Source organism: Mus caroli, chromosome 15, assembly GCF_900094665.2.
Source record: "Mus caroli chromosome 15, CAROLI_EIJ_v1.1, whole genome shotgun sequence".
Classification (NCBI taxonomy): domain Eukaryota; kingdom Metazoa; phylum Chordata; class Mammalia; order Rodentia; family Muridae; genus Mus; species Mus caroli.
Genome location: NC_034584.1, coordinates 26749614 through 26766509, shown reverse-complemented (window position 1 = coordinate 26766509; position 16896 = coordinate 26749614). Strand labels below are relative to the sequence as shown.

At 45.5% G+C, this 16896-nt stretch overlaps 1 protein-coding gene across 6 annotated transcripts; it reads right to left on the bottom strand.

Moving 5' to 3' along the window:
* Positions 1 to 1612: 1612 nt before the first annotated feature.
* On the bottom strand, positions 1613 to 16737 carry Atpsckmt (ATP synthase c subunit lysine N-methyltransferase). Of its 6 annotated transcripts, none has more exons than XM_021183134.1 (7): positions 16684 to 16737; positions 15096 to 15221; positions 14355 to 14559; positions 13053 to 13330; positions 10940 to 11077; positions 9548 to 9598; positions 1613 to 2268 (listed from the first exon to the last, which is right to left on the bottom strand). In XM_021183134.1, the coding sequence occupies exons 4-7, from the start codon at positions 13326 to 13328 to the stop codon at positions 2017 to 2019; spliced, it is 717 nt and encodes a 238-aa protein (XP_021038793.1). In that variant the 5' UTR covers positions 13329 to 13330; positions 14355 to 14559; positions 15096 to 15221; positions 16684 to 16737; the 3' UTR covers positions 1613 to 2016. The 6 variants fall into 6 exon arrangements, with proteins under 6 accessions (XP_021038793.1, XP_021038794.1, XP_029325394.1 ...); XM_021183135.1 differs by having other exon boundaries at positions 14355 to 14479; XM_029469534.1 differs by lacking the exon at positions 14355 to 14559.
* Between the last annotated feature and the right edge of the window lie 159 nt (positions 16738 to 16896).

Genomic DNA, 16896 nt, shown 5'->3' with positions numbered 1-16896 from the left:
TCTCCAAAGGACAGCCTAAGACCAGGGGTGGAGGAGCACACCGAGGACTCAGGCTGATTAGTCAGGACCCCTTGGACCAAAACCTGTAAGAATGGGGGTGCCCCTGGGTCTTGCACATGCCGGGCAAGGGCTCTCCCAAGAGCTTTTAGCTTCTTTAGCTTTGAATTTTATCAAGTTGTCATTGGTCCCTGTCCCAATCTGTTTAGACATGAACCCTATTTCTGACATCATAGTAGCTCTCCTGAACAAACTCGATCAGTGTCCTTAACCTAACTGATAAAAATTCAAACTAGACAGAGAGGAGAAGCCATACCTCCTGGTACAGAAGTTCCTTGTCACACTGTTTACTTAACAAAGCAGCACCTTAAAGAATAGTTCACGACTTCCAAGAAGCTGGTCAGTACACGTCTATGGATCTCTGAGGTCACAGGACTGAACATCCATTGATTCTCACCATGGAAAAGGGGGAAAAGGTAAGTTATAAATGACTAGAGTTTGATGCCTTTACAAACCCATCAGAAACACATATAAAAATCTGTGAAATACCTCCAAGGTCCCAAAGACCCTACATCTCCTCACCACATACGTGTCGCAAGGAGCAGGGCTGACCCTTCTCAGTGTGTCTGGAATATCACAGCAGCAGCTAGAGCAGGAGGTGAGAGCCACACAGAACTGCCTTCACAGGAAAACCCGAGGCCAGGAGAGCTAAGGGGAGCAGCAGTCAGCAAATGAAATGCATGTATCCCCAATTGGTCCTTGCTTACAAGGAAAATACCAAATGTTCCTGTTTTCATCAGTTTAGCTAAATATTCAGCCATCTTTTAACATGAAAGTCCCATTAGGACCTGTGGGATTTAGATCCCAGATGTGGGAGGGGAGTTCCATCTTTTCTCTGACAAGAGCAGATGAGCTGAGCTGCCACCATTCAGTATTCACTTTTCAGATCTATGAAGCCTGACTACTCACACGCAAAGGTTTTCTCTAACTTGTCTTCTATCTAAATCAGTCTTTTCTCGTAAGTGAGAAATGTTAAATAAATGGCTGTTCTCATAAAATAAGAGAAGTAACTAGCAGAAATAATTTGTGACTTCCCTGCACAGCCTTTCCCACAGTGTCTAAAGCATAAATACTGTTGGCAGAGCAAAGACTGTGGGTAGGTTTAAAAACTGATCCCCAGACCCATGTCCAGCGTGTCACTGTCCTGGTGGCAGACACCAGGGCTCAGAGACAGTAAGTCACTGTCCAAGGCCTCCTGCAGGGAACAGGACCTCGGCTCAGATTCCAAGCTCACTCCCTAGTCACCCTTACCGACTGCCACACGGATCCCAGCCAGAGCCAGTCACCCACTGTTAACCTTCTCCCTTCTCCCTGAGCCAAGGATGTTCCCAAAAAGCCTCATCAGATCTGAGATAGTACCACTTAGATTGTAGTACCACAATGACACTAAAATACGCAACGCTGTCACTTAGAGCCATGTGCAATTTATCACAACTCCCCCAAAGTTAAGGCATGTGCGTGTTACACGGTTCATCTGCACACAGTTGTACTTGTACGTACTCAATGCAGTAGAGTAAGCACCAGCCTCAGGGTAAAACACTCCTTGTCAGAGTTATAAAATCTAAATGGCACTCTCTTTAGAAATTTAATTTAGCTACAAACAACAGAAATTCAGTCATGAACAAAACCACAGGAAACTGCAGGTATTTGCCTAAGTGCCCTGTCCTCTTCACCCGAGCCATTAAACCATGCTGCTGAGACGACACCTTCTGACCCACAGACAGACTGTCTCGTACTTATATCTTCATGCACCCTATCCAGGATGTCCCACTAGGAGCACCTTTTACTGGGGAGGTAGAAGTGGAAGGATCAGAAGTTCCCGGTCATCATGCTCAGCAAATGCAAGGCCACCCCAGGCCGTGTGAAACTGCCCTTCAAAAAGCAGCAGAGTTTAAACTTAAAAGGCTCTCTGAGTTCTGTTCATTTTCTCAAGAACGGAAGACGAGCAGTGGTGACTTGTCACTCAACGTCAAGGAGCTTGCTCTGTGTCTCAGATGAGGAGGCCGGCAGTCCCACTGTCTCCGAGAGGTTCTTCTCCCGATTCAGCCGCCCTCCCCGTCCTCTCCGAGCACTCATGTCATAGGCCCACACGGTGTCGATGCCCTCTCCAGTGGTGTGGTCTGGGGTCCAGCGTGGGAACGGGAACCGACAGGCAATGACTCGAGCTCCGTCCTCAAGTTCCAGCTCAAGCTTCTTCTCCAGCTGTGGCATCTGTGGAGAGGGACGGCCATTAGGTCCCCTCAACACTGACAGGGAAGACTTCCAAATGCCTTTCTGCACTTCAAAGGCCCTGAACATATGACAAAACACATCACCGCAGGCACAGACACTTACCAAGCAATCCATTAACACGTGAAGACACATTACCGGCAGTTACAGGGACATTTTCTAGCACCCATCATAAAATAACCTATCTCAGCAGATACATGTCATAAATCCTTGCTTTTCTGACAAAAATCATGATGTGGCAATTAAAATACTATTTTAAATGACTTACCTACTTAAGCACTCCAACACAGCATGTGTTGGGTGTTTAAAACATATTGTCCTACACTTTTAACATCTCTAAAGTGGGATATACCATATTACTGGCATTATCTCAGAATTACTATAGCTGGGTTTTTTCCTCAACAATTAACAGTACACTGTAGCATCAACATTTTTTTTTTTTTTTTTTTTTGGTTTTACGAGACAGGGTTTCTCTGTGTAGCCCTGGCTGTCCTGGAACTCACTTTGTAGNCCTGGAACTCACTTTGTAGACCAGGCTGGCCTCGAACTCAGAAATCCGCCTGCCTCTGCCTCCCAAGTGCTGGGATTAAAGGCGTGAGCCACCACCACCCAGCTTTTAGAGTCTGTGAAATATCTTTTAATCAGACCATGAAAAAAAATTGGTAGACCACATTCTATCCATTAGAAATAACTTTATAATATGTTTACAACATACTGATGATGGATGTCCTCCCTTGGAGGTAGTCAGTTCTACAAAGTGCAGCCAGAACCTCACACGTGCTCGGCACCCCTCTCCCACTAAGCTACCTCTACATCCATAACGGCGAATTTCTAAATATAGGTTATATCAATTTTCTATTAATTTTATCACCCAACCTACAAATAAAGTGCCTTTAATATTTGCTGAAAGTATTGACATTTTAATGACATCAACAAATTAGCAACTATTTAAAATTATCTGTATTTGTAAAAAATGTACTAAAACCTTCACCTTCTAAAATTGTTTGTTTCACTTTCTACTTTCAACTAATTTTGAGATGGTGTAAAATTTTAGACAAGCTGCAGATCCTGAGAAAAGACCTATGTGCCATCCACCCGGGGCAGAGTTCTACCGCTCGCTGCCTTACTGCTCACCACAGCACTCTGGCTCCCTGAACTCTGCCTCTTTACAGAACAATCCTGTTCCTCCACAGTCCGAGTGAGGACCACCCCTGGAAGCAAGCCACTTGACCCTCAGTAACCCCAGAACAATCCAGTGATGTCCGGCACAGCCCAAGGAGCCAGCAGTGAGTAAGGCTCTTGCTTAGCCATATGGGTTGTTTGGTCTCCTAATTTTATTTGTTGTTGTTTGGTTTTGTATGTTTTGTCTTGTGGTACATGCCAGTCCAGGGAGGGCTCTACCGCTGAGCTACACGCCCACTTCAGTCCCTTCTGACCTGGAACAGTTCCTATCTTTCTTTGTCTTCCATGACAATGGCCAAAATGACCTTCACCTCAGGTTCCCCTGATATTTATTCCTGATGGCTCAGTGCATGGCGTGTGGGTCTCTGGCAATGGCCTTGCTGCAAGCCTGTGAACCAATCCAGGAGGCCCTTCTGCCCTGATGGTTCATCAGGCCCTCCATCAGGGTGAATCTTGTACCTCCGTAACGTACTTGCTGCCTTCCCTTTACCCTCAGTGACCCGCTGTAGACCACTGGAAGCACCTTTACTCACAGGCCACCTCTGCCCTACAAGTAGCATCCACTGAGGATTCTGACTGAATTCAATTTTTACCATAAAGACTCAAAGTGACAATAGCTCAATCCTCCATCTGTCCTCTGGATGGACAGTTAGGATTCTGTTGCAAGGAAGAGCTTTCCCTTCTTGTGTCCCTCTGTCTCCCTGCCTGCAACATCTGTCTGTGGCAAATAGGAATGTCCATGTCCTAATGGCTCACTCAGTGACTCATAGCTCACTGCTGGCCTTGCCTATCCTAATGTTCGACCTGTCCAAATCTGCCCACGGGGCATCCCTTGCATCTGGCTTCTCAGCCTTTGGAAACACTCCCATTCAATAGTTTAAGTACTTCCTTATGTCTTGGCTCAAACACTGGCTCAAGCTTTTTTACCTTCCTTTCTGCAACCCTAGATCAGCAATTCTCAAGGATTCCTGGTTCCCTGTAATGAAAAATGATACTTAGAAATGAAGATCTAAGCAAAAACTACTCCCTCTAAAAGTAACCACAGCAAGACAGAGAGACCGACAGGGCTCTCGTAAAGGTCTTATTCTTGACTAACATCTTATAAAAATGGCTCGGAAGAACCTCCATGACATGAACAGAATAAGCCAAAATTCTAATGTGTCATTAGACTTGATAGCAAGAGGCTAAATCTCATTAAGGAGAGAAGATTTCTATTCTTCTAGTGGCCGGCAAAGATTTAAAAAAAGAAATTATTCCTTGAGGGAAAAATTAAATACACAAAACATGAGACAACATGCATTTTCCAAAATATCAGGTTTCTTATGGTAATTTTGTTCATAAAAAGATAATTGTAAACGTATTCACATTACTATTCTTTTCTCTTTTCTAGTTCCTCTTATTTCAGAGTGACTGTCATATGCTAAGTCAAGATAAACCTAAAAATGAAAGAAGCTATTTCAATCATAAGAAATTAACTGACTAAATTACACATAAATATGCATCAAATCTGTCCTGATATCACACACAAAGAGAAGCATTGATGTGTTATGCCTACCTAATAGAATTCAAAATTATTCATACAATTATGGGTTTCACAGTGACACAAACTCATCATATTCCAACAATTCTTCAGCTAAAGGCATAAGGCAGGCCCATGGCTGACAGTGTGACACGTGACCTGACAGGCTCATTCCTCTTCCTCTTGGCTCCAAGACTGAGGGCGTCTTTACCAGGACGATACCCTGAAGCCTTGGCGGGTTATGCCTCACTTCCAAGACAAAGCTCAGCAGGTCTTGGGCGGCTCTCCCCTGAGGTCTGCCTGCCCCCTGGGCTTGCCCACGGTTGTACACCTGAGCTTTAGGCTCTCCCTTACCCAACACTTCCAGAGTGACTTCAGGAGCCCATACTGAGCTGCTACAGAGGGCTCCTCCTGTACCTCTCTCCCCCAGCTCAGCTTCTGGTGGCTCAAACATCCAGGAAGCAGAAGACAAGAAGTAACTGGCCTTGACTCTTCTGTCTCTCACCAATGTTGGATTTGCCCACTACTGCTTTTGAGTTTCTCTTTGCAGAGAAGCTGGAATTTGACATCTCACCAGCTAACACACTTGAGACTGAGTCTCAGTCTGTCACCTGGACACCCAAAAGAGCACTTAAGGTGTCTCCCAGTTTCTAATGTCTCGGGTCTGACCTCCATGAAGTTGTGATGGTCTTTTTCTATCCTAGCCAGTCCCTACGCCCTCTGCTTACCCGCAACAGCTCCTGCCCGTAGAAGGACCAGCATCTTTCATGTACCGGTTCTGTTCCCTGGCTCATCTCCATCATCCTCATCACCTGCACTTACTGACTGCTCTCCACCAACCAAGCAGCACAGCATTCAGCACTGGACAACTGCAGGTCCTCAGCCCAGATGACAACTCACAGACAGTATCCTTCCAGGGATACTAACCTTGCCCTACCCCTTCCCTGCTTCCAATAACCCCTCAGCACATTATTCTCCTCTAGTATATGGTGTATTCTACATGGGTGTCTCATTTACTATATAATCTTTCCACTAGTGTAAAAGTGCTGTCAGAACATGGGCCTCATGTGGTTTGCCACATGTAACTTGTCCTTGTAACTGCATACAGCGTGAACTCAGGGGAACTTTGCTCATGTGATCCTTCTTACCCTTAGAGTATAAACTGTCTGGGGCTCTGGATAAAGGGGCCCACTGCATGAGACTTTAGTTCACCTCATTTGTTGGCTCCGTTCTCCCAGGTCCCACTGCCTCTAAAGCGGTGTCAAGGTCCCTCAGGGTATTTGTATTTGTTACTCACTGATGTATAAGTGATAGGGGACCCTGTCTCCTATGCAGCAGCCACCCTCACTGCATGAGCACATGAGCAAAGTCTTCGGGCCCAGAAGAGCCCAGTGTACAATATTCACTGAAGGACAGGATCAAGGTGCCACACAGTAGAAAGTGGGGAGCATTAAGACCACTGTGGGGCTGGAGAGATGGCTCACTAGGTTAAGAGCACTGACTATTCTTCCAGAGTCCTGAGTTCAACTCCCAGGAACCACGTGGTGGCTCACCGCCATCTGTAATGGGATCCGATGACCTCTTCTGGTGTGTCTGGAGACAGCTATAGTGTACTCATATAAATAAATAAAACAGAAGGGTTTTTTTTTTTTATTTTGTTTTGTTTTGTTTTTTGTTTTTGTTTTTTTTACAAAAAGAACCACTATGAACAGCTTCTCAGAGGAAGGGGCAGGCGTTCACTAGGCCTAGTGCAGAGTGGGCCTGAGGGCAACAAGAATGGAGAGAAGCATAGCCAAGTCCAAGGACTGACAAGATGAACGCCTGTGCAGAGAACTAACAGGAAAATGGCTAAGACAAGGTCACAAGTGGGCAGGGGCAACTCCATGCCAGTCTGAGTCACTCAGCAGATTTGAACTTTTTCCCTAAGATAGCAAGTAAGTCACAGAGAGTTTTTGTTTGGTGTTTTGGTTTTGCGGGGTATTTGAGAGACTTGTGTAATCCATGCTGACTTCAAACACACTATGTAGCCAAGGATTACCTTGAACTACCTCCCACGTGTTGGGATTACAGGCATGTGCCAGCACATCTGTTTTCTGTAGTACTGGGGACCAAACCCATGAACACTAGGCACATACTCCACCACCTGAACTACATCTCCAGCCTCACAGAGGGTTTTAAACAAAGGCCCAACCAACTTGTTCTGCATTTTGAAAAGAACCTCTTGGTTCATAAGCTTATGCTTCATAGTGTTTAGCGGGTCCAAATGGCACTCACCATCCAATCTGATGTATGTTACACACTGAAGTGTTAGCACTGATTCCCACTTATTAACAAACGCACTGTGCCACTAGGAATAACCCAGCTGGCATCAAAGGCAGGGCTTCGGGCTTACCATGCCAGATGTCCTCCTCCACAGGAGTACTGACCAGTGTTCAAGAGAATGGGATGTGGTTAACAGCACCCTTACACATACACAGTAAGCACTTTCCCAGGGCCTCACAACTATGAGAGGGCAAAGCTGTACTCCAACTTCCCAGCCAGCATTCTCTCCTGCCCCTCACTACTTCCACTTGAGTAAAGTTTGATGTGGGCTGAAAGTGGGGGTTCCGCACATGAAACTCAGCCTTCCACTCAACAAAAGCCCAATGAGCTTCCTTGTGCCCCTCCTCAGCCCACCACATGGAGCACACAAGGAACGCTCTGTGAATTCCCACTGCTCCTCGCTTTCCCGCTCAAGGAAGCGCTCTCAGGGAACACTGAAATGCTGAAATTACTTGGCTGAGAGTTGTCTGTATGCAGCAGAAGCAGCAATGATTGCAAATGTATTTTTCAAAATAACAAGACTCCCGCTGCTCCTGAGGAAACAGCCCTGACATAATGTGCAAACCAGTCCCGACTCAGGCAGTAGAGCAACTGCCACCCAGCATCACAAAGGCCACTGCTGCCCCCAGCTGGGACAAGGCAGCAAGGCTTTGGAGCCTACATGTCAGCTTAGCACCTCTCCAGCACAGAACACCCAGGAAATCTACTTTCTACTTCCCTACATCCAATATGCTAAGCATTACATATTAGAAGGAAAAGGCTGAGCATTATAAGTAGTAATCACCATCACAAATCCCTATCAAGTCTATGATCCCAAATTATGTTTATTTGTGGGGTGTGGGAGTTGAGACAGGCCTCACTCTGCAACCCAGGCTGGCCTCAAACTCACAATAACCCTCCTCCCTGGTGCTGGGATTGCAGGTGTGAGCCCAGGTCTGACCCAAGCAAGTTTTTTGTTTGTTTGGTTGGTTGGTTGGTTGGTTGGTTTTTGGTTTTTCGAGACAGGGTTTCTCTGTGTAGCCCTGGTTGTCCTGGAACTCACTTTGTAGACCAGGCTGGCCTCAAACTCAGAAATCCGCCTGCCTCTGCCTCCCAAGTGCTGGGATTAAAGGTGTGCGCCACTACCGCCCAGCTCAAGAAAGTTCTTAAATGACCAGGGACCAAGACCTCGCGCCTGCCTTCACTTTTACAACAGTTACTCTTAGGTACCTTAACAGACACATAAACACAGCCACTTTTGTAATAGTGCCATTTCTGGTTTGTACAAAGCCAAGACTGAACCATTACACTGAAAGTTCCAAGCTGGGGATACTACATCTCTCAAGCAGTTCAACACTGTTTATAAAGGCCCGAGCATAGCTGGGCCTCGGGGCACACACCCATAGTCTCCACACGTAGGAGGCAGGAGAACTGCTCCAAGTGGAAGCCAGCCAGGCTACACAGAGACACTCTAGCTCAAAAAGCATCAACAAAAGTCTAAGGCATAGATACCAAAATAAAACAACAAAAACTAAATTTCCTTTTTTTAATTAAAAACCATATCAGCTATATAGCGCCATTTCATCAAACATCTAATTCTGCCAAGATTATTATGGCTACAATTACAAGTCTGAGAAGTAAAGAGGGTTGCTATCTCTGGTGTCTGAGCCAGCAGTGACATGAAGCATCCTCCCCTGAACGTCTCTGCAAGGCAAGTGAGCGAGCGAGGCCCATGCTCAGTACAATAGTGTGCTATTTTCACTTTGAACATAGCTAATCAAAGTTCAATACTCAGTTCTTTAGCAAATCTGCGAATTGGAGGAAATTGAAACCAGTCAATGCTCATCCACCCTGAAAATTATCTTCCAGAAAAATTGGAGGAATGATCAATTCAAAGGGAGCATCCCATTAACTTCCCCATGTGATTGCGGCGGGGTGCGAGTGAGCAGCCATGAAAATCACCGACCACACTCACTGCTGGAACCGCATAAGGCAGTTTCCAAATTGCGACTGGTAAGGCTTTGGGAGATCATTGAGATTTTTTTTTTCTCTGAAACTAAGTTTTAAAATGTGGCTGAATCCTTAAGATTAAACTTTGAAGGTCTGTAAGTATCTCATTAAACCAATGAACTGAAATCCAATGTTCCCTCAAAGTCACTGGGAAGCCACCACTGCCTATGTGTGAGAAGAGGTGATGTGTTGCATGCAGCTGGTCGTGCCAGCAAGAAGCAGGTCACAAGGAAAGGGGTGCAGACTCACCATCTGGGGCACACCAAAAATGACGACATTGGAGTACTGTGCAAAGGTGACCTGAACGAGATGGAAACAAAGGCAGGTTAATTCTAAGCCATGCATCGTGTTTCACAGGAGCCCACGCTGAAAGAGGGCAGGTTTTCAGTCCCCCAAAGAACAGCCGCAAGAGGCACAGCAAAAAGAAAACACTGCCACACGTACTTTGACATACACCAGTGAATGCTTTCCAGATGCATCCTGGGACACATCTCATCCTCACGGGGACTCCTTCAGGGCAGGACTCTGCCCTGCTTCTGGTCCAACACCCAAAGCCACCTGCCTCACATTGTAGCGTCTTCCTCTTCCCTAACAGTTCATTCAAAGTACAATAAAATGGTTTTTACAGCAGCTGAAAAATGGGTTAAAAGTGCTTTGCCAGCCAAAACTCTTATTGCCCAATAAAAGTCCTATTTACTCTATGGAGACCATTCAGTTATATAGAGCCTGAAAACAATACAAACAAAGTCCAAGTGTGCTATCATAGCTGCCGAGGATGGTGATACAAGTGGCAAATTCTTATTTAAGAAAAAGCACTTTGTGAAGCTTTCCTAACACAATAGACAGTCTGTGGCTTTATTGAAGAATACAGATACAAGATACTAAAGTGTAGCTCTCCACAACTGAGGGGTTCTGGAGGAGGTGAGGGTCAGAAAAGACTCAGATTTTTAAAAGAGGCCGACCATGGTGGTATGACCATGCTCCAGTGAATATACAGGCAACACAGACTGGACTGATGGGGTTTTTTCTTTCTTTTTTTTTTTGGGGGGGGGGGGGGGGGGGGGGGGGGGGGGGGGGGGGGGGGGGGGGGGGGGGGGTGGGGGGAGTGGCAGGGGGAGGGTAAGTTACAAAAAGGGAGGGCAGACCTGGGAGGACTGAGAGGTGAGTGTGCTCGGGTGCATGATGTGAAATTCCCAAATAATAAAAATATTGTAGAAAAAAGAAGATACAAATATATTTGGAAACTCCCCCCACTTATGAGGACAAGAAGCTACCATAGACTCTTCACTCTATCTTCCAGCTTTGTCTTTTAACATGCAACACACACAGAGAAGCCAAATATTTATCAAGAATAACCTATGATTTCCAAATGAACTATTTCATTTTTTCATAAGAAAAATGAAACTGCTTGAACTTGGTCATAAATTCTTAGCATTCATATGACTTCTATCAAAACTTGAAGCTTCTGCGCTGAAGGAAGCCTATGGTAAATCCATCCGTTTAAAATGTGCATACATCTTGTTACGACGCAATGTTCATTTGGACTGTGTTTTCTCTTGACTCGCTTTGTCAGTCATCCTAATTATAAATGAATAGGGTCTATTAGCTTTTGTAGCTCCATCCTCCAGAGTTGTTACATACCTTCCATAGATCTGAAATATAAAACTTTGCAGAGCCATGCACGCCTGCCCTCCAGGCACGATATCTGGAGTACCAAACCAGCCACGGATTCAGTTCATACCCCACCGCTGGGAAGCCTTCCTTTGCAGCTGCAATCACCTGACAGAGGCAAGGGGTTAGCAGAAAAGTCATCTTGTATGAGAGGTCCCTATTTATGCTTTATAACCCTAAACCATCCTATTAAAAGATACTTCTTGAGGTCTATTGGGAAAGAGGAAGGGATCAGGGAGAGGAGAAATATGGTAGATTTAATGATTTAATGAGAATGGCTCCCATAGGCCATAGTTGAATACTTGGTCCCCAGTTAGTGAAACTGTTTGGAACGGATTACTAAGAGTGGCCTTATTCAAGGAGGTATATCACTGGGGCAGGCTTTGAGGTTTCAAAAGCCCAAGCCATTCCCAGTTAGCTCCCTCCCTGCCTTTTGCGCATCAATGAGAAGAGAGCTCTCAGCTATTGTTCCAGTACACTGCCTGCTGCCATGCTACCCACCATGATGGCCCTCTGTAACTGTATCCCCCCCCCCATCTCTTCTTCTGTAAGGTACTTGGTCATGGTGTCTTATCACAGCAATAGAACAGTAACTAAGACAGGAGCTAAGAGAACTGGGTTGGAGTGACAGGACCAAAGTGTGTGACGTACATGGGCAAAGTCTCACAATGAAACTCATTATTTCAAGTAAGTAATACAGGCTTTAAAATGGCTATTGCCCCCTTTGATGAAGATAACATGTAAAAAATGGTATATCTGACAGGACAACGGCCAACCCAAAGTTTTCCCCATTTTCTCAAAGATTTCACCTTGAGTATCAGAAGAGAGACACTCGGGGCTATGTTGGACAAATGTATCCCTGATTCTGGCTCAGCTAACCCTAGGTGACAACAAACTGTAGCTGAAAATCTGCACATTTCTGCACCAGTGGCCGGCAGAGCAGAGGGGAAAATGAAAGTCAACAACAGATAATAAGCAATAAAAATAACCTCCCCACGACCACAGCCTCATGAGCTCCCAGCAGCTGTGGCTGCCTGCACGAGACAAAGCCAGTCAGCCTTCTAGCATGGAAGGAGAAGGTGTTCCCAAGCCCCATCCCAATGAACGCATCCCAATGGCAGACAACTGAACCATGGGAATCATTTATTATCCCACAACTAAAAATGGCTAAGGCAGTAAATATTATAGTCCATAACATTTTGCCACAGTATAAGAAATGTTTTTGAAGCTATGTGGAGAGCCTTTTCAGTGTCTGTGTCAGGATTTCAGGTCTCCACCACCAAGCCAGTGTCCACAGGACTGGTGAAGGTAGTGCAGTCTGCCTGTCTGTACACTCATACTGCCAGAACACAAGCTCCGCCCACTGTCTGCACCCTACTGTCAGGACGTGCCTCACTGAGAAGCACTCACCTGCCAGGCATGACCTTTTCTTTACTCAGAGATTCAGGCTGGGATCCCAGCATGTTGAAGCCACTAAAATTCTGAATTTCCTTTTAGACAGGTCCTCATGTGACCCAAATTCTGTATACAGAAGAGGCTAGCCTTGAAGTCATAATCCGCCTGCCTCCGCCTCCTGACTACTGGGACCACAGCTACATGCAGTTATCCCCATTTTGAATTCCTATCTGTAGTCAAGCAGGGCTTCACTGTTCTTACTTAACTCTCTACCAACTCCCAGGAATCATTCCTCACCCACGAACCAATACAGAGAAACACAAAGCAAGCATCTAGGCTGCAAAAGAATAAAGATATTAAACTCCACGATTCAGCATGTTTCTTGTGATCATGCCACCTTTACTGGACCAAAAATCCTAATAGACTATTTTATAATTAGCAATTAACTGCTCCTTTCTATCTGGCATGTTTAGAGTTCTTTTCCTTCAGGGGAGGAAAAAAATCAATCACAGAAAAATGGACTCTGAACACATGCTGGTGGGACAACAGTTTAGCCAAACGCAAAATAAGACACACACTTTTCCAACTGCCACAAATGACAAATCTTTGCAGAAGCCTCATGAAAAAAATAAAGCAGAAAGTTTAACAATTCTGGTTCCAAACCTTAAAATGTTTTAGGATAACTCACGATCCGTCCATCGCCACTGCCGATGTCCACCAGAGGTCCTCTTCTGTGTCGCAGCATCTTGACAACATTTTCAACCTGCTTCGAAGTTGCAGGCACGAATGGCAAACAAACTTTCCGGAGGGCTGGGGTGATGAATGGTGTGGCCACAGCATACACTGTCAGCAGTGCACCACCAACAACCCCAGTAACCAAGAACCCCCAACTGCTCCTCTTTGAACTGTCGGATTCCAGACTCGTAGGAAGAACAGGGCCCGCCTGCCTTTCTTCCTCAGGCATTCCTAGATTTGAGCCATCATTGGGGGAAAACAGAAACACTTGGAGCACACACTAGAAAGCCAAGGCTGCATCTTCTCAGCAACCTTTCTCACACTGACTCATGCTGCGTGCGTGTGTGTGTGTGTGTGTGTGTGTGTGTGTGTGTGTGAGAGAGAGAGAGAGAGAGAGAGAGNGTGTGTGTGTGTGTGTGTGAGAGAGAGAGAGAGAGAGAGAGAGAGTGTTCGAGTGTTTGTATGAGTGTTAGAGTGTGTATGTGTACGTGTGTGTGCGTGCACATGTGTATGTGTGTGTGTGTGTGAGAGTGTGAGAGTGTTCAAGTGTGTGTATGAGAGTGTGCGAGTGTGTGTGAGACTGTATATGTGTGTGTGTGTGTGTGTGTGTGTGTTCCCATAGAGGCCAGAAAAGGGTATCAGATTCTCTGGAGTTGGAGTCTCAGGTGACTGTGGCTGCCTGACATGGGTAATGGGAACCAACCTTGAGTCCTCTGTAAGAGCAGAGAGTATTCTTAACCCCTGAGCAACCTCTCCAGCCCCACTAATCCCTTCTAAAGGACAAGTTCACTGAATGCTGTATAAAATTCTACAATGACTTCTAAATCCCACTGGCAAAATTAAAGTGATTTGGGAAAGTTCTTCAATACTAAAGAAAGATTAAAATCTTTCCAATGTACTGACTTAGTGTGTCTAGGACTCTCGTAATTAATGTGTTATCTCAGTATTCATTATTCCAAGTTTTAGTCATAAAACTCCACATTTTAATAGTCTGATCAAAGAAAGCGTCAGCTTGGAAACCCAGTGTTTTTAGGCTTTACTAGGACAGAATTAATACAAATACAATTTGTCCATTTAATGTGTACAGTTCAACGGGTTTTAGTATAAGTGTGTGTAAGCCTCATCAGTCAATTATAGAAGATTTTTACTGCCCAAGAACCCCTCTATCCGTCAGCTATCTTCTCCCCGTCCACCTTCTCCCACCCACCCTCAGTACCACTACGTTCAGTCTCCACTTCCTCAACTTCAGACTTACTAAGTTGTCTTCAACGGTGACTTGTATCAACTAGCTTGCAAAGGCCAGGGAGATGGCTTCAGTGGGTAGAGTGCTTGCTGTTCAGATTCCCAGCACCCATGGAAAAGACAGGCGCAACCACAGCACTGGAAGGTGATGACAAATCCCAGAAGCTGGCTGTCACTGTCAAGCCAGCCTCGCAAAAACAGGCAAGGTCGGTGAGTGACTATCCCAAAAAAATTAAGTGGACAACAGAAATACCTACGTCAAATTGTGGCCTACATGAGTACACATACGGAACTCCTGCACACACACAGGACCATGCAAATATACACATAAATATGCACACACATACAGTATGTGGTCTCTCACCAACTTACTACACTTAAAATGATACCCTCTGGATTCATCCATGTTGCTCCTAACCAGTACCTTACAGCTGAACCTAAGTATTATTATTTAAATAAGAATTCTTTCTGGGGGGCTGGTGAGATGGCTCAGCCGGAAGACTGCTCCTCCAAAGGTCCTGAATTCAAATTCCAGCAACCACATGGCGGCTCACAACCACCCGTAATCAGATCTGACACCTTCTTCTGGTCCATCTGAGGTCAGCTACAGTGTACTTATGTATAATAATAAATAAATCTTTTTTTTAAAAAAAAGAAAGAAAGAAAAACTTCTTTCTGTCATAGACAGATCACCCTGTATCAATTTGGGCAACGGCAGTTAAACACAAATCAGATGGCCCAAGTTCTGCCTCACCTGTAGACACATGCACAAAGCCAGAAGGTAGACAATAATGACGCCCTGGTCTCCAGGGTCTCCCAGGTGGCCTTTGAGTTGTAGAAACCAACTGAGGCAAAGACGTGTCAGCCTATGTATGAGCATCTGAAGGAATAAATACAGGGGAAAGTAAACTAGGAATCTGAACTGAGGGCAAAAGCATCGAGCCACTGGGCCCGTGCAAGCAAGAAGAGTGGGAGCGGAGCAGCCGCCTGACGGGAAGGCGGTCTGTGACCCACGTGACCCACGTGGGAATCTGCTCGCTCCTGCACCACGTGGGACCCAGAGACCAAGCACAAGCGTCAGGCTTGGCGACAAGCGCCTTTACTTGCCGTGCCATCCTTGTAGTCTTTCTTGAACTTAGCTTGATGTCCACCAACATTGGAATGGATACACTGTGGTGTACATACACACAGAGCTTTATTCAACTGTAAACTAATAATGACTCAGAACCATCATGTTTTCTCTCAGATGCAGAATCTTGTTTGTATGCGAGTGTGTGTGCTGTGTTGAGAGGAAAGACCAAGAGGAGAGAGGATAATGGGGACAGTTACTTATATGTCAATGGCAAGGTACAATGATATACATATATATGCGTGTATATATACATACACACACACACATATATATGACTGAAAATGTCACAATGAAAACCTTGTTTGTGTTAACTTTAAAAACCTTGTCCTGACATAATGTCAATCTGTGTCATGTAACAGCACAGACCTGAAAGCTAGCCTACTGTCATACAGGTTATATGCACTCTAATTTTGAGTACCTAATAAAAACAAGACAATACGACAGGGACAGTTTCTGTTCTGTTGGGTACGGGTGGAGAGACTGGAAATTCATCACAAATAAATCCGAGCTTATAAAATGAATCGTGATTTCTGGCAGACGTACTGTGCAGTTACCCGTACGGGGTATCTTTCTAAAGGCAAAACGCTGGGAACAAGAGACTCTGAGCACCAAGCCGTGCTACTTTGTCTCCACCTAGTCCTAGGTATCTTCCATCCCCACTGGCTCTTAGAATCTTTCTGTCTTCTCTTCCATAGGGTTCCAGAAGCCCTGAATTGAGGTCTTTGATGGGGATTTCCCACTTAGGTCTGAGTATACGCGCGGGGAAGGCCCAGGATCTGTATAACCTGGGGAGTTAAAGACAAATACTATGTGCTGACGACCAGGCACGTCCAGCAACCTTGTGAAGTAGGCATTATCATTATTATTTTTGTTGCTATTATTATTACTGTCATTATTGTTGTTGTTATTGCTGTCATTATTATTGTTGTTATCATTATTATTATTATTATCTTTGCAGACAAGAAAACAAAGCTACAGGCTCAATAACTTCCAAGCAGCTCGTCCACCGCAGGGTGGATTCCAGCCGACCTAGGATCGGGCTGAGCAGTGAATCGTGTGCACGGAGGTGCGGACAGCAGCCCCCAGCAAGCACTGTGGTAGCCACGACCGGCGCGGGGCGGAGAGCACCGCAGCCACGCGCGCCCGATCCTCACAAGCGCCCGCGCCACAGACAACTAAATCGCCCGCCGCCATGCCAGTCAAACCTCACCTACTCGCTCCATCGCGCGGAACTTCCGGGGAGACCGGAAGTGGAATCTACCAACGTCCTAGAGCCCGGGCAGCAATCAAGGAAAAGAAAAATGTCTTAAGAAAATCATCTCCCCGCCGCAACTCTGGATTCAAAAACTTTGAAAACTCAAATCCTTGAATCAGTGACTACATTATGTCTAGTATTAGCATTTGTGTGCTAGACGTCGCCTTC